General features: G+C 39.7%; 2 protein-coding genes across 2 annotated transcripts in view; one reads left to right on the top strand and one right to left on the bottom strand.

The window, feature by feature from the left end:
* The window catches only part of mtor (mechanistic target of rapamycin kinase), an 89,676-nt gene that overhangs the window by 50,525 nt on the left and 17,352 nt on the right, over positions 1–21,799 (bottom strand). The window contains exons 19-28 of the mRNA XM_086027808.1: positions 21,113–21,363; positions 20,914–21,000; positions 18,000–18,167; positions 14,699–14,811; positions 13,345–13,507; positions 12,807–12,899; positions 12,291–12,437; positions 11,098–11,240; positions 10,404–10,566; positions 9,509–9,654 (exon numbers count right to left, since the gene is read on the bottom strand). Coding sequence (XP_085883934.1) covers positions 9,509–9,654; positions 10,404–10,566; positions 11,098–11,240; positions 12,291–12,437; positions 12,807–12,899; positions 13,345–13,507; positions 14,699–14,811; positions 18,000–18,167; positions 20,914–21,000; positions 21,113–21,363 — 1,474 coding nt within the window. The remainder of the gene's footprint in view (positions 1–9,508; positions 9,655–10,403; positions 10,567–11,097; positions 11,241–12,290; positions 12,438–12,806; positions 12,900–13,344; positions 13,508–14,698; positions 14,812–17,999; positions 18,168–20,913; positions 21,001–21,112; positions 21,364–21,799) is intronic.
* On the top strand, positions 4,197–6,859 carry angptl7 (angiopoietin-like 7). Its single transcript, XM_086044081.1, has 5 exons — positions 4,197–4,680; positions 5,298–5,398; positions 5,494–5,688; positions 5,820–6,015; positions 6,136–6,859. The coding sequence occupies exons 1-5, from the start codon at positions 4,317–4,319 to the stop codon at positions 6,303–6,305; spliced, it is 1,026 nt and encodes a 341-aa protein (XP_085900207.1). The 5' UTR covers positions 4,197–4,316; the 3' UTR covers positions 6,306–6,859.

Consider the following 21,799-nt stretch of genomic DNA (forward strand, 5'->3'; position numbering starts at 1 on the left):
AGTGGTTCAGAGAATTGATGGATGGACATTTTCACATGTGGATCGGGGATTAGCAACTTTGATGGTGATAAGGGATACATATGTTTTATCCATCCCCAACCCCAGACTGTGAACATCTGCCCACCAACTCCATGCTACAGACCAAAGTTATTAACTTTTTTCCCCATGAAAGGCAAAAATATATTCAGTGCTAACCATTATCAGACCACCACCTCTAGTAAAAAGGAAAACAAACTAAAACATGTATTGCTGTTCCACTATGAAAATCTTTTGAATGCGGCAATGTCGACCACTTTTAACACCTGTTGCCAACAGTGGGCATTATCTGTTAGAGTGAGTGAAGAAGCAATTTAGTACCCACTATTTGGGATGCCAACCAACAGCACATGCACAGTTTGAGCAAACATGTTTCACGTGCAATATTTGGAATCTTAGTCAATCAGGCCCCAGGAGTTTAAAGTCTTAATGAAACGCAGACCTCCAACCGTATATGACTCTGGAGAACAATGATGCATAATTGGATGAGAGAAACATGTAGGTAAAGATTGTTAACTCAACTCCTAGTGGGTCGCACACTGACAAACTGTCCTGGGAGAAGAGTGGCTGATGGTGGGTTACACCTCGGACACATAAAGCTGTTCGGCATATTCTTTTACCCAACCGATTCTACTAAATGGGATAACATGAGTTCTTTCTGACACTGTGAACAGAAAGCAGGCAACGGTTCCCGTTTGCCTTTTGTTATGTTGCCTCGGGCATGTTGGGCTTTCAGATAGAGGAATTATTGAAACATTATCACCAACTGGGAGACCAGAGCAGAGCGCATTTCCTGGGCTTGTCACCTTCAGGTTAAAAGGCCGGCAGAACAAAGTGTCTCTGGTGCCTTCACCCTTTAAAAAACTGGAAATGACTTCATTGGAATGTTGTTGTTACTGTGTGAAAAAAGAAGCCTGGATTTGTTTGCATATTAACAAAATTCTCGGTTGGATTATTGCAGAAATATTCCTTTATGCCCAACGTATAAAAATCACACAAATAGTATAAAAATTATAAGAGCAATTATTAAAGTTAATCTAAAAAAAATAAAAAAAAGCAATATTTAATTCACAAAAGACACAGCGTTCACCCTCATACAAAGAAAGCATGAATGGCAACCCTAAACATTGTGCGTCCTCATTCAAACCACTGGGAATACTTTTGAGAAATGTGCATAATCTATGCTCTATTCGCTAAGGATGTTTGAGCTACTGGTTTGGAGGATGGCAAACTGTTAGCTGACGGAGTGGCTTACATTTGCTCTAATAGATACCACCTGGCAGTTATCACTAGCTTAAGCCACCAGGACACTCGAAGGTCTGCCAAGGGATGAAGTCAGCCACTCAGAGCTGCACAATACCACCAGTGTATTCATAAACAGTAGTCTTCCAATTTATGGAAAATAGTATCATAGTGTCATTGATTTGAGCCAAAGTCAAAAGGTTTAACTGGATAGCAGATCATCTATTGCATTTTTTGAATGAAGCCGAAGAGCAAGTCAACAGTAATTAATCTCATATGGACTTCATAAAATCCAAAGGTTCTTTTAAATTAGAATACTCTGGTTCATTTTAATCATTTTAAGTACCCTTCCTTACCCCTCCCCTGTTTTTTAACAGTCTAATATGAACTCTCCAGACCAGACCACCAGGTAGTGTTTTGAATGAATTGAGCACACCTCCATTCATTCCCAGTGGCAAATGAATGAATAACTAAACCTAAACTACAGGTAGAAACTGACAAATACCACCTTGGCGACCACAGTTTTGCTTTTAGCATGTGGTTTGTTTGCATTGGATTTTATACCTTTTTAAAAGAATAACTAATCCTCAATCTCAATTTATTCAGACTAGAGAAAGCCCTTAAAAATTATGCACCACTCATAATTCAACCGAGTGTCTTAACCTTCCAGAGTTACAAGATACAAAGTCAAAATTGCAGTATGTGTGTGTCAATACACTGTGTCCACTAAGTTGTACACTTGAGTTTGGTTTGCCACCGTACAGTTTAGAATGCTAAGCCCTCATGTGACTTGTGTTTCCACTGCGGGTTGTGCAGGTGGCATTGTTTTGTCAACCAATAAAAAGTGTGATATCTTAGCAGCAAAAGTTAGGCAAACTGAGGTTGATGGAGCAAATATTCCCTGTCGTAACAACAGTGTTGGATTGGCGTTTTAAATTACTCATCAATTTTCATGAGGAAAGCGGCCTAGCTCAATCTCCAACCTTAGGTTTAATGAAAGCCATATTGCTAAAATGTTATGTTTAACTTTGATATCCATCCAATATTGATATAGCTAAACCTATACAGCGTCACGGAGAGCTGGAACTGAGCCTAGCTGATATTTCACAAGAGGTGGGGCATACCGCAGACTGTCTATAAGGCTTGACACAAAGTGATAAACATACACACATGAGTAACTAAAGCCATCAATTCACAGAATCTGGTGTGTCTGTGTGGTCGGAAGAAGCAGGCGCACCCAGGCATAATAAGACCATGCAAACTTGAGAGGCCTCATCAAGCCACTAGTTCAAACATAATACGGTTTAGTGAGGAAGCCATGCTTATCACTGCACTAATTGGATGATATTTTGAGTGTCAGAATTATAAAAAAAATAATAATAATAATAAAAAACATATAAAATAAAGATTCTTAAAATAAATTAAAGGGAGGGATTCGTAGGACAGGTAGAAAAGGGTTAAAGTTAATAAACATTATGTAATTCAAAATTTTTGCAAAGAAATCTGCTGCTGTTTTTTTTTCCACTCCATGTAATTGAACCCATGAGTTCTTCTGACAGCTTACCTCCAGTGGTCACTGCTTAATACCGAAACATCTTCCAGTATACTGTATATAGTGACAAAAAAGCCTCCAGTGAGCAATTTTTAATTACAGCGTTACGTCAGTCACCTATTAGGGTAAATGGAGTTAGCTTGACAGGTGGTCCAAAGTGACTAAAAGGGCAAAACAAACTGGCAGAGACACAGTAAGTAGGGTGCTTTGGTGAGCAAGTAGCGTCTGATGAGACGAGTTAAAGGGTAGCTGTGTTTAATTGTGCTGTTTCCAAGGAAAAATAGTATGCTTGTAAACATACAAAAACAACATCCAGCTGGTTCTTCCAGTGCGAGCACCGAATGACAGAGTCCGGGGCAAGTAAAGAGGAAAGTGATGCCGCTGGGATGCATTGCTGGCAAGTGAGAAGTGACTCAAGGCAAATTATTCACATTTTTCCATATAGAAAAATTGACGCACATCAGTGACTTAAAGGTTATAGTATTTATGAGAGAGTCAATGACCATCTATTCTCACTTTACCAACCTTGCCTGTAATTATTTCAAATAGAGACAAAGTTAAATGATAAAAACTATTTCACATAAACTTAAAAACAGATTTTTAAACTTGATCTTATATATTCCACCATGTCAAACAAAATGCATCTGAATTTACGTCTCAGGTCACAGATGTGAAGTTTTCAATTCTGTCATCCGATTACAAAGTACATCAAACTGCAGTTTTATGGTAAAATATTTCTTATGATTACTGTATGTCAGATTTTCTAAGTGTTTACTACATTTCATCAATTTAATGCAATATAATTTGATGTTAATGTATATTGAGTTATGGCCTATAATTAAGAAGAATGGCGCTCCAACCGTCAAGTACTGTAATTGACAAAGGTCTTGTTATGTGAAGACCAGATTTACTGAACTATTACTCCCTACGAATTTTGTCAAATCTGCAGAGTTAATTTAAAATGCAGTAATAAAGGTTACACTGCAGCCATAAAATCATCAATAAGTATTAATAACATTCAACAAAGTTTTGTGTATCTTAACTAATCAAAGTAAACAAGTTAATTAAGAAGATGACTTAAAACTCCAAATGCCCTTGGAACTTCAAGCAGCAAACTTGGATTCTTCTACATCTGTGGCTCTTTTTAATACGGCAGAAATTAAAAAACAAAAAACAAACAAAAAAACATAACATTCCAGGAGACAACCACCAAGCAGAACGTGAGAACAGCTTCTGTGGTATAAGTGAAAGTAAATCAGAAGGGAAGGTAGAGGGGCAGGGATGAGAAAGGACTTGCACGCAGAGGGTTGAGCACTGAGAGAAAAGGGGAGGATCCACATGCAAATACTTAAGATGCTCTGGGAGAGGTGGTCTTCATTGAGGAAGCACGAGTGAGCTGCCGTTCAAAGAAGAACTACTGAGCAAGCAGACTGGGCACCAAACGCAATCAGGAACAACCCGAGTGAAAATCTAAAACATTTTCAATATGTCAAAAATCAGTCTCAGCATTGTGGCAGTTAGCATTCTTCTGGTAGTGGGGACATGGGCTCAGAATCCCAGGAAGACACTGAAACCACTGAAACCACCAAAGCCAAGCAAGGCTCAGTGCTGCGATGAGGTGCGTTCTCTCAAGGTTCAAGTGGCCAATCTGACCAGTCTCCTTGGGGAGCTGAGTCGCAAGCAGGAGGCAGACTTGATGAGTGTCGTGAGGCAAATCATGGACCTGGACAAGCAGAACCGGCAGCAGGAAGCCAGGGTCACCGAGGCTGAGAGCAAGTACTCTGAAATCAACAACCGCGTGGAGATCATGCAGCTTCAGACCCTGCAGTCTGCTCCTCAGACAACATCAGGTGAGCATCCATAGTTTTATCGTGGATGTTAACAGTAGCCCAACTAGTAGTACTTTTTTTACTTACTGTTTTAAGTCATCACCAGTGATCATCCGTCATCAGCCCTGACCCATGTAAACACGCTTGGGTGAATCATTCATTAGTCTTGTCGATATTTGGCCAAAATCCTTTATTTGGAACTGTAAATCCGATCTACAAAACTGTCAATCTGACCTTTTGTCTAATCAGCGCTGCCTGCCACAGTGAGGTAAACCAGGCATGACGTCATTTATTATTTCAGTACCTTGACTGTGTAGCCTCACAGGGTCATGCTTATATATCCCTGGGAAAGGGACACTGACAACTTTGGGCAACTTGAGCAAAAGGCAGGAGCAGGAAGGGACTTGGATTGGGCTAGAATTTAGATGAGATGAAATCGTAGGAGTCCATCCCTCCTTCTTTTACACCTTTCAAGGTAAAGGAACCTCTCCTTCCTACCGATCAAGTAATTGGTATTACTGCACAATAATGAAAGTCAAAAAGAACTATTTATCTGTTGATCTTTTGGGGTGGTAGTTAAATCAGAACATTAGGTCATTTCAATATTTTCAAATGACTGACGGCGTTCTTTTATCCAGATGCCATCTATGACTGTGCAACACTCTACAGCAAGAACTATAAGATCTCTGGCGAGTACAAACTTCCAAAAGACGAGTTCCTGGGAACACCTGAGCTGAGTGTGAGTAATACTGAAGCTTTCTGTATTGTGTGACTACTACTTTGTTGTGATCATTTTGGCACAGCATGATGAACGTTTGGATTTTCATCTTTTAGGTGTTCTGTGATATGGAAACAAATGGAGGCGGCTGGACTCTGATCCAGAGGCGTAAAGTTGGTCTGACAGTTTTTAACCGTGACTGGAAGCAGTACAAAAGCGGATTTGGATCCATCCGTGGAGACTTCTGGCTTGGCAATGACCACATATTCCGTCTAACAAGGCAGCCCAGTGTGCTCAGGATTGAGATGGAGGTAGGTGTTGGCAAAGACAAGTCCAGACACTTTTAAGAAAAAAAAAAATACATAAACCACACAAACAACATATTCATAACTAACAGTATAAGTGCACAAAAATGACTTTCAATTTAACATTTCAAATGCAGGACTGGGAAGGAGAGACTCGTTATGCTGAGTATGGGTATTTCACTGTGTCCAATGAGCTCAACAGCTACAAGCTCTTACTTGCCCACTACCGAGGGAATGCTGGAGATTCTTTGCGCTACCATAACAACACCAACTTCAGCACCCTCAACAAAGACAATGACAAGTGTGTGGATAACTGTGCTTCATTACGCAAAGGTAATTCATGACACCAACTCCAAAAAACAATAAAACAATGACAGTTTTAAAGAGACGGTCAAACAACTTAACATCAATGTTCAAGTCAATTTTCTCAACTCAAACCTCATTTCTTTATAGGTGGTTACTGGTACAACTGCTGCACTGACTCAAATTTGAATGGAGTTTTTTACCGCTACGGTGAGCACATGAAGGGCACAGATGGGATCACTTGGTACGGATGGCATGGTCCCAACTATTCCCTCAAAAAGGTGGAGATGAAGGTCCGGCCAGTGGATTTCCAGCCATAAATTCTACGGCTGTAGATCTTGGATCAAGATCAGACGAGATCTCACTTATACACAATCAACCAAATGACGGCTTTCCCTCAGCTGCCAAAGGAAGTCATTTTGTTTGTAGTTGGCCTGATTAGGTTCAACTCAGTTGAATGTTTTGTTGGTATTGGGTGTGATTGTAAATTGTAGTTGTTTTTAGTGTATTTATCAGTAAAATATTGTATTTTAAATATATGTTCTTTTACCACTGTAACACATGGGTGGCTGGATTATGATTCATTTATAGTACTTGCAAAATCAAGCAAGCGTTTTCATTTCTTTTCTCCACTTGATCAGTTCCATTTATGAAGAGTAGCAAAAAGATGTCAAGATGGATAAAATGTATTTCATGTGTGGGTAAAAGCCAATTTCAATGGATTTTTTTTAATTGCTGGAATGGAACAAAATGTATTTTAATTGTGCTGCATTTTATTTTACAACAATTGATGTCTGAAATGTGTAAAATGTGTACAGAGCTGTAAGTATGCCATTTTTATGTGACAGAAAATAAACATATTTTTTAAAAGAAATGACACGGCTACCATACCTCTTACAGTTAACTTTACTTCTGTGGCTACACAGCTTTGAAACATGACTAAGTCAACAGATACCACATCACTCTCACCATTCATACCAAACCTATTTGCTTTGGGTTTCTGACCTCTGACTGACCTGTGGTCAACTCCTGACCTAAGGTCCTAGGGATGCTGCCACAGGAATGAAGACCACCCACAAATTGCTGGCATCAAAACATATGCTTAGTTAGCTAGCTTCATGGGTTTGAAAACGATTCCATTTTGCTAGGTTTTGATCAGTAAGTTTGTTAAAGTACTGACATTCTTACAAAACCACTACAAACGAAGTTCCTGCCTCTAGGAACTGTGTGGTAGGCTTAGATTGTTTTCATTTTACAAGGTGCCACATTAAGTTACGATAAACATCTCATTAAGGCCGTAATGGTATCCCTTCCCTTTTGGAAGAATTTACCAGTGGAATTAAGTCCACCAAAAGACCCTTGGAATGTGGCGGAAGACTGACTAATCCAAGTCTATAAAAGTAATCAAAATGGTGGAACCAACTGCAAAAACATTGTAGAAAATATTACCAATAACGTATCACTTTGGACTGTGCTGAGGCAGAGTCACATCCATTTTCATAATGAAATTGGCTCGATTAAGTCAAACCAAAAATGCATTCCCATTGTATATGAACTGCACCTGGAGTGGGGCCATCCAACATTTTATCAGCTTGCTTTACAGAGGACAACGGTGACATTACAACAGGGGCCAGCAGGCATACAGTATGTCCTTGTCCTGAAAACATGTGTGATGAAAGACTTGCATATATCAGTAAAAGGAGACCTGACAGGGTCTAAAAATGTTGGCGATGGGCTGCTGCTGCTAAACAAAGCGGAAACAGTGTTGTGGTTAACTGAGTGGTTTTGGCTTGTGGCACAAAAGCTCAGTAATTTGGAGTTTGTATTTCTCTTCGCACTTTCAAATGTCGACAGAGACGTGCTAAGAGCTAGTGAAAGCCTAGTCAGACTCGCTGACGGACGGCCGTTTAAAATTAGAGGCAGACCGGCCTATAGACGGACGGGGACTATTTTTATTTTCTGCAGCATCTAAAAAGATCAGATCAACCTAAACCTAATTCTAAATTCCATTTCCAAGTATTTCCATTGTGACCTCAAGCATTATAGCTACACATTTATTATTAACATGTGGTTCAGATCCTGGAGCCCATTGCCCCATACTTTGATCATTATAATGGTGATGGAAGGAACATGCTCAATGAACAGCATACTGCACTTCTGCGGTTGAGGAAAAGGGTACAAAGATACAGTATTCTGAAATTGGCCACGGCAATAGGGCCGACAAATATACTCATGAAAACAAAACACTTTATGGGGCAAAGAATCAAATTTGGTTACTCAGTCAAAATGGACATCAGCAATAAATACAATGAAAGAAGTTTTTACACATTTGTAGTGGTACATTATTATTAGAAATGTAATGATGTTCAAATTTCACCATAAGGATCCATGTCACAATCCGTCACAAATCCGCAACTCCAACAGTAATCAGGTCATTAACACACACCATGACTAGGTTAGGTGCTTTATTTGACGAGTCACTTATTCAAGCACCAGCATGTTTCCTTCGATATTATCAGAATGGCAATTAGATATTGCGTGAGAGTCTTTTCTTTTTCCTTTCAAATGACGTCAGCACTCATTAGAGCCAGGTTTACAAAGTGCTTTTTGTTCACCAGGTTGTATTTTATATATTTTTTAGGGTATATTATGGAGAGGTGAGAACCAGATGGGGATATTGAAAACAGTAGAGTGCCTGCCCCCATCATTCATCATCATCAAGGCTCCAGAAAAATTGAAAACAGGCCCCTGAGAAACACAAGTCCAGACACTCATAGATGAAAAAGAGGTTAATGTCCAATTAGATCCTGAGAAAACTGCTTTCTACATGCCATTCCGAAAAAGAGAAATAATGCAAACACAAAGGGGGTGGAAAACGAATGACAAATGATATCCAAAGGTTATGGAACCGATGGCATCAAATACAACCATTTCAACATCAGACCTATAATGAAAAAGAGTTGCTTTTTCAGTACAGTAACTGTTTTTTGTCAGCATTGGCATGTACTGTATTCCAAAGTTTCCATTTAGTTTTGGTAAAAATTCACAAAATAATTGGTAAAACCCTTGTTAAACCCTTTCCTTCAGGAATAACAATTAATATACAATATAATAAGCTCAAAAGCAATTGAAAAATTCATGTGAGGCTTATTATATTACTGTGAAATTTCATCAGATATGGTGATTATTTGTTATGCTTATGTAAGATCTTATTACATTTTGTTGTGTTGGTTCCAGAGGAAAAATCAGGATCTGTAACTCTTCCCTTCCCTTTTGCGATTAGATTGATGTGCTTTGTTAATCATATAGAGGAAATTAAGGAAATGAAAATATTATATCTTAGCAGTCCTGGTAATATATCTTTAGTTTTAGCTTTGGCAGAAGTTTGTGCAGTACAAGTTGTTAGAAAAGGATATGTTGATATTAACCACTCCTTAATTCAACTGTGTCATTGGCATTTTGGCTGTGCTACAGCACTTCTCAGCATACACAGGCAATCTCAATTAGGAAATGAAAGTCCTACCTGATAAGAGACTCAAGGATGAGGGGCGAAGGACCTTTTTGAAACTCCAGCTCTTTATAATGCAAAGCTTTAGCGTATGCGCGGCATTTAGCAGCTCTCTCACCAAGCAGAACAATGCCATTGTCATCTCTCAATGGCAGAGGACCCTGGAAAGGAGATTACACCAAAACAAGCAATCAAGTCAGCCAAGCACGTTGCTCCACATCAACTCAATCCTATACACTGATGTGCTAGTTCAGCACATAGCATACATTTAGCATGGCGCGCAGGCTAGCGAAGTTAGCAGACAGGTGAGTGGCATTAGCCCTTGATTATATCCGCATTGGTTTCACTGTGTTTATGTATTTGTATAATTGCTGGACTGACTGTTTCAACTGTTTGAAGTTGACGTGCTAATATTTCATGTCTATCAAGGGAAATGCAGTCAAATATCCTTCCCTGATAAAGACTGCTTTCCTTCACACACAGTCCTAATGAAGAACTAATACGAAACATAAAATTAATTGAGTCATTTAATTAGTTTTTAATGACTACTGTTTTGCCAGCTAAAGACTCACGTACATGTAAACAAACTGTTTTAAATGCGATCCAGATTTTTTGGTACCGACAGTTCAACGCACAGATGAAATTGTTGAGAATCAGACAATTGTAATTTCACAATGACCACATTTACTATAATATTCTGCTATACTGGTTTTACAATTCAGCCATTTCAAAATCCTCTTGGAACATTTTCAGAGGACCTTTTCTACGGATACACAGCTGAGATTTCACCAAAGATATGACATGTCCAATCTAGGGATACACAGCTGAGATATCACCAAAAATATGACCTGTCCAATCTCACAGTTTAATTACACTGGGAAGGGTTGGTGTTTTACTGCTCAATGTCGACCTTGTCACTGTGCTCCATGAACTCTGCCAGGTTAAGTAGCGTCTGCGTGACCTCTGCGATGTCCTGCGATGTGAGCGCTAACTCGATGCTGCGGATGAGCTCATCCTGCTGGTCTTCACTTAGTTCAGACCAACAGGACAGGAAAGCCGCATTGAAAAGGTCCCTATGGACAGAGATACACAAACATTAAAAACATGTACACTTGGACCTGTTGAAGAGGACCACGTCTTTCAACTACCTGACAAACACACTGATTAACAAATTTAGTCATATGGGCACATCTGCAATCTACTAATGTTTGCAACAAGTACATAGATACATAGTTTTTGTTTTTTTGCTATGCTCCATAGTATTCATCATGCAAGTCCAACAAAGTGATCAATTGTGTTTTATATTATTGAGGGACAAAGACAGGTCTATTACATTCCAATTCTTGCAGTAGTAACAGGTAGAGTAACATTTGGGCAGAAGTCACACCTCTTAATGAACTTTTAGATAAATTAAAGGTTAATTAGCTAAAATCTAAAGTGCAACAAAGCCATTTTGGCTTTTTTTTCCCATCGATATATGGCAGAAGACAAACTTAAAATCTTGGAGCAAACAGAAGATCAACACCGTATTTTCTTCCATCTTCGGTTCCTGTACGTACTATGGCAGGTACTTGAATCTGTGTATGATTAATGTGGCGGTGTACCTCGCTAGTGGGATGTAGGTTTGAGCCAACGACCAACACGATCGCAGTGCCGGGGAGGAAGATTCCTTCAGGAGGACAACACTTAAGCGTCTCAACCACTCCAGCCAGTCATCTTTGGAAACCTTTCTAGCGGCGCCCCAGGCCTGTGAGCAACAGATCGTTTTCTAAGTGCTTTGAGAACTACGTGGGAGCAGTCTGTTGGATGATCGCCACCGCACAGTTGCACACATGCATTTCTGTCATGAAATAGTTCAAAGAATGTTAGATTTGATCGATTCTAAATTGCTCAAACCAAAATCAAATATGGTTGCAGTTCTTCAGTTACACTGGAAATTGATGTTTATTCCATGCTTTGTAATTCATCATTATCATAAAATAATCTTAACACAGCGGTACTTTTACCCGTCATAAACAGAGTACCACATTTATGTTTTAAAAGCACTATTCGGCATCAGTGGAAGAGCTGCATTGAGAGGCATTGGACTGTTGGTCAGTTTGTCAGAGAAATTATGCAAATACTACATAACTTATTTTACACAAAACAAAAGGTGCAGCTAAAGGAATTTCTTTTCATTGTTTGAATCACTGGAACTGTCCACTGTATCACAGACCGCATATGGCCCCTCTTAGTCATTCCTAATGTCTTACATCATCTCCTATGAACAGCAAAGTAGCCAGCTAATCAATGAACAGAATGACACTCAAACACACAAAGCATACTAGTGCTTCACATTATTTTCAAAACTCCTATTAAAAGCTCTGCACACAGTGAACACGACTCCTCTAATGGTCAACTATTTTGACATGCACCAACACAAACATATGTTAACAGTTAACAGCAGATATGGTCCCTCTTTCTCTTGAATACAGTATTATATTCTCTTTGGTAAGCCGTGACAGAGATATCTTTGACTATGTAGCATCATTTCTTGCCCCTTGGTAGAGATCTATGCTCTATGGAGTTGTTGCAGTTCTTTTACTGGTACATAAAGGCATTCAGTTGCCCGTTGCGCATCTGCACTCAAGAGATTTATCCACTAGTCTTGAGTCTTTTCCCTTTAATTTGTCACAGTCTGTTCTAAAGCCACCACCCCAAGTGAACTAAAGCGCCTGGCACCCAAGTGGTTGGTTTATATACTTCATCGAACATGCAAACAAAGCCAAATACCGTTTTTGTTACTATTCTTTCTGACCTTTTGAAGTGCTGTTGTGCTAACGTGAAGTTTCTTCATTGGTCCTGCTTCTACTGGTCCACTGACCAATGTATCACCTTGGTTCCCACGCAGATGGCGGTGCTGAAAGATTAGAGGATTCTCTTCCTCTTCTGCCAGAGTATAGCCCTGTTATGAACACAGACATGCAAGGACCACACAGATAAAAAAAAACGAGGCCACGCGCAGACTAAGTGTTACATCGGGCTGACCCCAAAAAATGTTTCATTATGTTTAATTAACAAGTGCATATCTATTCTAGGGAATAACTACTATTTGTTTGTATTATATATGAATGTAAAAGGTTTTGTTTAATTCAGAACTTTTTTTTTCTTGGAAATGTTGCACTACCCTATGCTAAGGGGCTAACTGTTTATACTTTAAATATTTAATAATTACAAATGAGGGTAAAGGTATACATTTCATCACTTTAGCAGATTCATCACTTTAGCAGAGTTTTCAGTATTTTTACCTCATACAGCGGGAAGAGAGGCTCACCTTAACAATGCGACATATGAGTATGTCATAGCGTTGGTGGTTGATCCGGTGCTTCAGCATCACCTTATTTACCATGGGGATAAAGATCTGGTACTGCAGATGGAAGGAAGGTGAAGGAGAGTAAATAAAAGGGTATATGTGTGCTTAATTATATACTTAATTTTGTTTACCCTAAAATCCTTTTAACCATAAGCCAAATAAATGAGGATCAAACTACTTGTGGGGCTCACATCAAAAGCATCTTTTTCACATGTTGCCAGACGTGGCTACGTGAGGAATGCTAACGATAGTGTTGATGAATGAGGAGGGGTAAGGCAAGGGAGGAGACCGAGTACGTGCGACCTTTTCCGTGCTCATAAACAAAACCCCCCCACTGACAAACAGACCATGACATAAGCAGTCTAACGGGAAGTAATAAAGGGCTGGGGGTGTTGGGATAGCTCAAATACCATTCATTCGCAGCCAGCAGTGGGAAGGCTGGAAGTCTTCTACTGAATAATTACTCCATATGAGAGCCCCACAGAGAGAAAACAGCTACCTTCTTGCCCAACTGGAAGACGAGCGAGGACAGGGTGTCCATCGACGTGGAGCGCAACTCGGCCGTACTGTCAAGCGTCCGGACGATGGGGTGGATAATTCGAGAAGCGTAGTCAGTGAAGTCCAGGGATTCTGTCAGCCTGTCCAGAGTTTCCAAAGCAACCCTGAGCCATAGAAAATGGGGGGGGGGGAATCAAACATAACTTTAACACAGTTTAAAAAGTAAATAAATAAATAAACATACATATTCTACCTGTGTTTTCAGGTTGTTGTTTTTTCTGGGTACTAACACTTGCTCTATATTTTTTTTCCCAAATATTTAAACGGTTCCATGCACCACCCTCAAGATTTGTGAAAATAGTTTGTAATTCTCAATCATGTTTAACCTATGTATGTCCTACTACTTGCTGTGATGCCAAAAAGACTATACATTGTGTTTTTGAGTTGAAAAATGAGATTGACATAATATTAACAACATTAAATGGGAAGTCAAGTCAAACATTTTTCTTTGTTTGCCTATCATTTATCGGGAGGTCATTCCAAAGAGAGGAACTGGAAACGGAAAAGGCTCGATCCCCTCTGAGTCTTCGCTTTGTCCTTGGTACCTCTAATAGCGTCTGGTCCGCAGACCTGAGGCACCGGGCAGGTGCGTAGGGGTGGAGGAGCTCAGAGAGGTAAGCCACTTAAAGATTTGAGAACAACTAAAAGAATCTTGAAAAGAACTCCAAAATGTACAGGGAGCCAGTGAAGGGACACCAGATTTAGAGTTATGTGCTCCCTCTTGAGTACCAGTCAAGAGGCTTTATATACAGTTGAGCTGTTAAAGGAAAATTAAAATATGTGTTTCTGTTGTTGGAGTTAAATATTGGAATGATACAAGTATAAACTTCAGTATAAATTTCAGATTCACTTTTAATTTTCAAAATACTTAGTGACAAAGATTTTCGAGGGTTGTAAAAAGGATGTAAAAAATGACTCGTGATGTTTGTTCATTTTTTTAAATGTAGTTTTTGTTTTCACTTACGCATGTAAAACAGTAGCTTGAGCAAATATGTTATGTTTCTAAGGGAGAAAAATAAATATTTGTCCAGGCTTATAAGCTTTTGCTTCTGTCTGTGCCATTCTGTCACTAATCAGTAGGACTGACGACTCTTATAGTGTGTGTATTGTGGAATATACTACAGCATGATGAGAGAAAACAAACAAATATATTTCACAAGCACAATATTAATCAGAATACCTTTAGACTAATGGGGATGCATAAAACATAGAAAGTAGAGATTAATGATTGAGTGAGGCTTGACTGAAAAAGCATTTTCAATACAATACTGCATCCTCAGATATGTGGTACAGACTTGCGGGCCTGCAGGGGCACATCGGGTGCATCGAACAGCTTGACAATCGGAGGCAGCAAGAGGTGGAGGTAGTCGTCGAGATTGGCACCAAACAGCTGGATGGCATTTAGCAGCTGCAGATGAAAGCACACAACTCAGCACAAACACCTTGAATCTGTACCTTATGGCACCACCATGCACTTATTAGAACAATTACTCAAGTAATCTATACAATAATCGAGTCTAAAAATATTTGTTAGCATCAGCCCTAATGTGTTGATATATGTTACATTTAAGAATATCTCTAGCTGCGAAAACACATGAGCAGAAGTGAGCACCACTGTTTAATGCATGGCACTACAGCAGGAAGCCCAGGTGGAAGTGTGCAAGTGTACGCTGAGGGATGGTTGTAGACCAGGGGTGGGCAATTCCGGCCCTCCAAGGCCGGTATCCTGCATGTTTTCTATGTCACCCTGGTGCAACCCACCTGATACAAATGAATAGGATCGTTATCCAGCTTCTGCAGACATTGCTGATTATATGATCACTAGAATCAAGTGTGTTGCAGTAGGGCCACATGGAAAACAGGCAGGATACCGGCCCTCGAGGGTCGGAATTGCCCACCCCTGCTGTAGACAGAATGAACAGTTCCTTGGAATGACGGAAGTATGTTTTTCTTTTCCTCTCCCTTGGATTAGTGGGTAACCGGAATCCCATTTCCGTACACTTTATGCAAGCCCCAATCATCTAGAGCCAGATCTGACTCATAGATGACCCAGTCTATAGACTGCTGTTATCTAATACTAAAGCCTCAGAGACTAACCAGCAGCGAGGGCAAATGCACGGTGTACGGCCATTTAGCCTATGATAATGTCATTGTGGCCTTTAACCTGAACCATTTTCAGGGAAAAAACAGACAAACACTAGAAGCACTTACAACAGGAGTGAGTGGCTGTTGCATGACTATATTGTCTTTTGGCTACTGCATTACGCACTTACAGTTTAAGTTAGCTCTGAATGAGCTTGACGGAGCCAACAGAAAACAGAACAGGAATATATGGACTACTGCCTATTGGAACCTCTAAATTCTTTGGGAACACTTTCGTTAAAAAGATGCATCTGAAGTGACACAGTCATTGAGAGTTTCAACGGCCATTGTGCATGACATCACAGGACAGCATCAAAGGATCGCTTCACTTTTTGTTTACTCGTTAACACGACTAGCCTCAACAAGGTGTATTAAAAGAACGTGCGATGAGAAGAATGTATACCAGAGGTTACGTGACGTAACCAGACTATGTTCAAAACAGACAGCAGCTGTGTTTTCACTTCATATTCAAGTTAAGGTAGACTGGTTTATTATTTTTACATAATATCCATGGCTTACTCACTTTTCCTCTTTTTTAATTTAATGTCAAAATGTTACTGTACATTTAATAAAGGGTTTACGATGGTGGCTGTTTGACCCTAGAACAAATTATATGTATTTCAAATTATAATCAAATTATAAACACTTAAGTAGGTCAACCAGCTTCTCTGAACAGACTGTGTTCACTGTTTAACTTTAAAATGTGTCAGTTTACTTGGAATACATTGTTAAAACAGCTTAAAGCTCAAGTGTGAAGCAATTTAAGTTAAGTCTAAGTCATTAAACATAATACAAAAAAAAATGTATGAAAAAAAATCATCTCTATTTGGTATATTTGACACAGTAATCGTTTTTTCCAAAGTTTGATCCTGGCAAGTGACAACCCGGACGTGAAACGTCATGTTAAGACAACGACGGCAGTGCGCCACATGGAAAGTGTACAAAGTCAGAAATCGACTCGGAAAGAAATATTTTAAACATGTGTTTGGTGAGTTGGAGGAAGAGGAGGTTGTTGGCATGATGTATGTTGGACCATACGTGTACGAGCCAGAGGCTCAGGATGAGGAAAGCGTTGTGCCCGAACAACCGGACGTGGAGTGGAGACGAGACTCAGATTGGAAGAATGGTAAGTTATATAGGCTACGCCACTACGGTTATTCAGCCTAGCATTATTGTTTGAAATTCTGTGCCGTGCTGTAAATTACACGAGATAACTTACTTGGTCCGTTTATTCTGCTAGCACTGAGAGCACATGTCATAGTGGGTTGGTGTTCCACATTGTCAAATTAGCATTATTTCTTGTCACATTGTGATAGTACTAGTAGGCACAACTAAGGTATATTTAATAAATCATAAAATGCAAGTGAATCTATTGTAAGATTGACTTGATTGGCAGTTTTCCAAGAGGATGTGACATGTCCATTCATCAACAGTTGTGCCAACTCATGGTGTAGTGGGTAGAGCGTTCGCTCCGATCGTGGGCTGCTGCTCCCCCCCCTTTGTGTCACGGGTTCAAATACCGCTCTCTATCGTTATATATTTATTTTTTACTATGTTTGCAATTTCTTGCAGCCAGTCGGGGGTTGTAAACGAGACGTTTGGTTTCAAGTGTTTATTGTAGAATTGAACACGTATGCAATTGAACAGTTGCGATGTTGCTTGTGACGAATTAGACAGGAAAAATAAAATTACCGGACTGGCATTGCCTGCATGGCCACAGCTGAAATCGGGAGTCAATTCATGTGGAAGCCAGTTGAACTTTAACACCAGCGTGAAATCCATTCGCTTTGCGAGAACGGAACTGGTTCATTTACGTGCTCTATTTTTTATCTTTTGGCCGCACAATCAACTGTTGGCCTGAATGTGAACAATGCATCGCCACACAGCACCGAGGCATTTAGCCAAAAAATGCAATAACAATGGCAAAGAGCACTTAACGGGACAATTCAACAATGCAGTGCAATGGGTGACTTGCGAATCGACCTCTTCAAATGACGTCACTCGCCGAATGTTACCGGAGATTGCCGAACATTTGCATTTTCGTTGTTAAGCGCATTGCTGAGGGACTAATTATGAACCTGGGTGGGTTGCGTCATAAAAACGAATGAAAGTATGCTTAAAATACTTTTAGGCGTTATTATTACTCAAAAGATGGTTTGCCAAGTTTATTTCACACTTGATCTTTAAGTGTAGTTTCTCATCTATCCTTCTTTCTTCACCCCTTAACAAAATGGTATACATCTGATTCTGAGGTTTTTCCAACTTGATGGCAATAAACTTTCAGCCCATGGTGAGATTCCAAAAAGTATTACACTAAACACACTAAATGTGAACGTGCTTTAAATAAAAACCTCAACCTGAACACGGGAGGCCTAATGTTTTTACCAGCAGTCATTTCAAGTAGTCCGTTTTGAACAAAGATCTCTTTTATTGAGAGCACTATCCTGCACTTACCTTAATAGTAACACTGCGCCCAGTGCTGTTGTCATGCATGAAGACGCGCAACATGTGCGGGATGAGCTGAGGCAAGTAAAGTTTAAACTCTCCCCCCAGGGCCACCACAATCTGTTCAATCAGAAGGATGATGGTGTTCTGCATGGGATTGTTCGGTGTCCAGTACTCCTGCAAAACAAAGTGTACTACTACTTTAGTTTCCCCACATAACAATAAACTTAAAAAAAAAAAAAGTTAAGAAATGAGCATGACATGACAGGATGAATTTTTTATTTACTTATTTTTAACTTCTGTCCATGTGTGTAATTGAGTTGTTTCAGACATGAACTAAATGTCTGTACATTGATATCAAAAATGGTTATAAAAGTCAATGATACGATCCAAAAGATGGCACAAAACAAAGGGCGCTCAAGTGAAAAAACAGAGAAGTATGTTGAATGTTATTGCAAAATATGACTGACCTTATTAAATGTTATTCCAATTATGGAACATGGTGTCATTTTTTTATGTGCAGTACAAAATATTCAGAGTGTGGATTCCAAAGTATTTAACCAGCTCTAGTGATTTGTAGGGGTCTGAGAAAATGGGACAAAATGTATTTCCTCTGAGTTTCATATGTTTTCATGACTTGGATTCCAGGAAAAGGGAGTGTCACAATAAGAGGTGCAGCCGGCCATGGGGGGTGGTGGGGTGGACGGCATTTGCTGGGAAATAAGACGACATCATTCTTTTGTGAGGATTATGACAACATTTTCGCAATAGTTGCTAGGCATGACTGAGCGATACTGGCCTCTGGAGTTAAAGCAGAGTACGCGAAATACCATTAACTGGTGGAGGTGTTTTGGGCCAAGTAGCCAGAGGGCAAAATTGAATTTGTGCCTTGCCTGCGGCTACTGACTACAGAGCAAATGAATGCACATCCGGAATGACTATTGCAGGCCCCTCATCTGGATGCAACCGTGAGGCTGAAGAAAAAAAAAAATGAATAGATTCTTTGTTTCACTCACCTTTTATTAACTCAATGGGACTTGAAACAAAGTAGCATGGTTCTCTCAATTATTTCTCACTAAGATTTATCACCACTGAAAAAGTGATTTTAAAGTTGCGAGCGAGTTCCAACACAAAGACAGTCATATGATATTTTGTGCCTTGCAATTTAATAATGTGCATGACAGGTGGCTTTGTGCAAGTGCAGAGAACTATGGATTTAGCAGTCATTCAGCATCATGTGATAAAGGTGAGTGGCATGAGTCATTGTCGGTTTTAAGAGTAAGAAAGAACTGGATGAATTGAGTGGAAATCATACATCACAGCTGTTAACTGTGGCTACCAATGCCATGTGTACTTCAGAGTGTGAAGTGTTATTCCCAAAAAGTGTGAGGCTGGAAAAGCCGGCGTGGAAAGAATTTAATGACTACATTTGAATGAACATTTGACATGATTCTACGGGCCTTGCTTGAGTGATACTGTACGTTGTGTGATAAATTGCATTTGATGTGCTCTGTTATCTGACGTAGAGACCGGGCGTCACTCATGGAGCCCCCGATTGAGTTACAAACGAGTCATATAGAGAGCACAACCTCCACCTCGATGGTTTACAGCTGTTTGCAAAAAGAGACTGGCTGCTTGAAAACTGGAGGTCAGTGGACACGAGGATTTGCTTTTCTATAATGTTGGTGTCATTCATGACACAGAGCATTCAACTCACAAAACCTTTTGTGAAAATAAAATTATCATAATTGTCACAATTAAAAAATAATAAAACAATAAAACTATGATTGTTAAAACCGTTAGCATACACCATTACCCTACTTCAAGTGCACATTATTTCTAAGAGGCTAATTACTATTCATGTTTACAACATTTTTAATCAGAGACGCAAGAACATTTATCGAGATCATTTTTTTTGCACCGGTTCTAAATCTGCCCTCATTTATTGCTCTAGCACAGAGGTGTCAAACACTTTTTTTTTGCAGGCCACATCATAGTTATGGAGTCCCTTGGAGGGCCGTTACGACTGTGAACCCGTATAAATGTATGATCGCCTTATATTATCACATATACACAACAAATTGATGGATAACTAGTTTTGAAATCAGAAGCCAGTAAATAGTTTGTTCAACTATTTTTCAAAATATTTTAAAGGACGGATTAGTAACAAATGCTTGCAATACCTTATGTTGTGTTAACAATGAAGAGAATTTCCAAGAGACTTCTGAAGTCAGCACACATGATTTGCCTTCACGGGCCACATAAAATGATATCGCAGGCCAGATCTGGCCCCCGGGCCTTGGTTTTGCTCTAGCACATTAGGTTTTTATAATAATAACAGTAATAATAATAATATAGTAATGTATTTATCCAACGCATGGTAAAATCCATATTGTGCAAGTCAAACTTACAAAAAAATGAAAATATCAAAAAAATAAATAAATAAATAAACTGTTGTGCTGGGAAAAAAGTACGGGTAATGATAATTTTTAGATAAGCGTCAAAAAGACGTTTGGGCCACACAAAGCCATTTTTGATTCATATTTGCTGTTGACCAGCGCTATTGATGGCAAAAACTAGCGAGCTCTTTATTACCAAGCAGCCTCTGCTATCTTTAAGACCAAAGTTGTTACAATGAAAATAATAGAATGCATCCCAAAAGATATTTTGCTCTAGGCTACTCTGAAAAGAATTTCCTGTACACTCTGACCAGATGACTAATCAATAAACATGTTCCAAATGAGATAATTTCCAAAAACATCTGCAACCAGTGCTGGTTCTTTGCTCCAAGCTTCTCCCGAGGTCTTCTCTCTTCCCTTTTGCTCATCTCATCCGTGACATATTAAATCATTGGAACATCCTCGGTGATGAGCAAAAGAGGGGACTGTAATTAGAAGGATGGAAAGTAAATACAATTACTCACTCTGATGAGGGTGAATATGTCATCCATGTAGGGGCGGATGTGGATCTTGACAAAGCATACGACCATTCCCATCTGCTGAAAAAGGAACTGGACAAACACAAGGAAAAAAGATAGTAAGACCAGACCGCTTGTGGGAATACCGGTATTATTAACTGGAAGGAACTTGAAACTATCCTAACCCATCTGTAGTGCTACCTACCTCTCGGATACTGGCATCACAGACGCGAATCACATTGAGAAAGGTGGGCATGACTTGCGGTAGGAATTGGACGCACTTGAGGCCCAGAGATTTGAAAATGAAAGTCACAGCCTGGACCACCATGGTATGGTGGTTTGAAAGCGATGGATCTCTCAGGATGCGCATCAGGGTAACAATCGCCACGGCGGGGTAAAACTCGTCCAGGGGTAGGTTTCCCATATTGACCAGCATCTCACTGGTGCTGTAGTCAGCTGGGATGAGGAGAAAACTACAGTCATCCACAGGACATGATGGAAATATGAGAGACCAGAACATACATCATGGACAGTCAATCTGTTGCGCTCAGTCAATCACAGCGCAGCGATTGTGAAGGGTGAATTGAATGGGAACTAATCACACCAGTTGCATATTTCTGTGTGAACCGCTAAACAATCAATGGCTTCTCATAACGGATACAAAATTTCAAACATTTGTGAGAAAAGTGAAAACACAGATTCACGGAGGGCAGGATACATGGCTTTTCTTTAGTTGTTTAGTAGTTGTCCTTTTGTAATCTGCATAGTAGTGGAGTCTTCTATTGAGTGCAATTGATGGTGGCTACTGTCTGCACCTTGGTGCTTTTGCACACTGTCAATACTTATGTTAGAGGACACGACCGCGTCTTCTGAATGAATAAATACAATTTAC

Source organism: Filicampus tigris, chromosome 1, assembly GCF_054856515.1.
Source record: "Filicampus tigris isolate MCC_2025a chromosome 1, RoL_Ftig_1.0, whole genome shotgun sequence".
Classification (NCBI taxonomy): domain Eukaryota; kingdom Metazoa; phylum Chordata; class Actinopteri; order Syngnathiformes; family Syngnathidae; genus Filicampus; species Filicampus tigris.

Coding starts and splice junctions, on each gene's coding strand:
- angptl7 (XM_086044081.1), top strand. CDS start 4,317: ATGTCAAAAATCAGTCTCAGCATTGTGGCAGTTAGCATTCTTCTGGTA. Junction 5,399..5,493: donor TGGGAACACCTGAGCTGAGT/GTGAGTAATACT, acceptor TTCATCTTTTAG/GTGTTCTGTGATATGGAAAC. Junction 5,689..5,819: donor TGCTCAGGATTGAGATGGAG/GTAGGTGTTGGC, acceptor TTTCAAATGCAG/GACTGGGAAGGAGAGACTCG.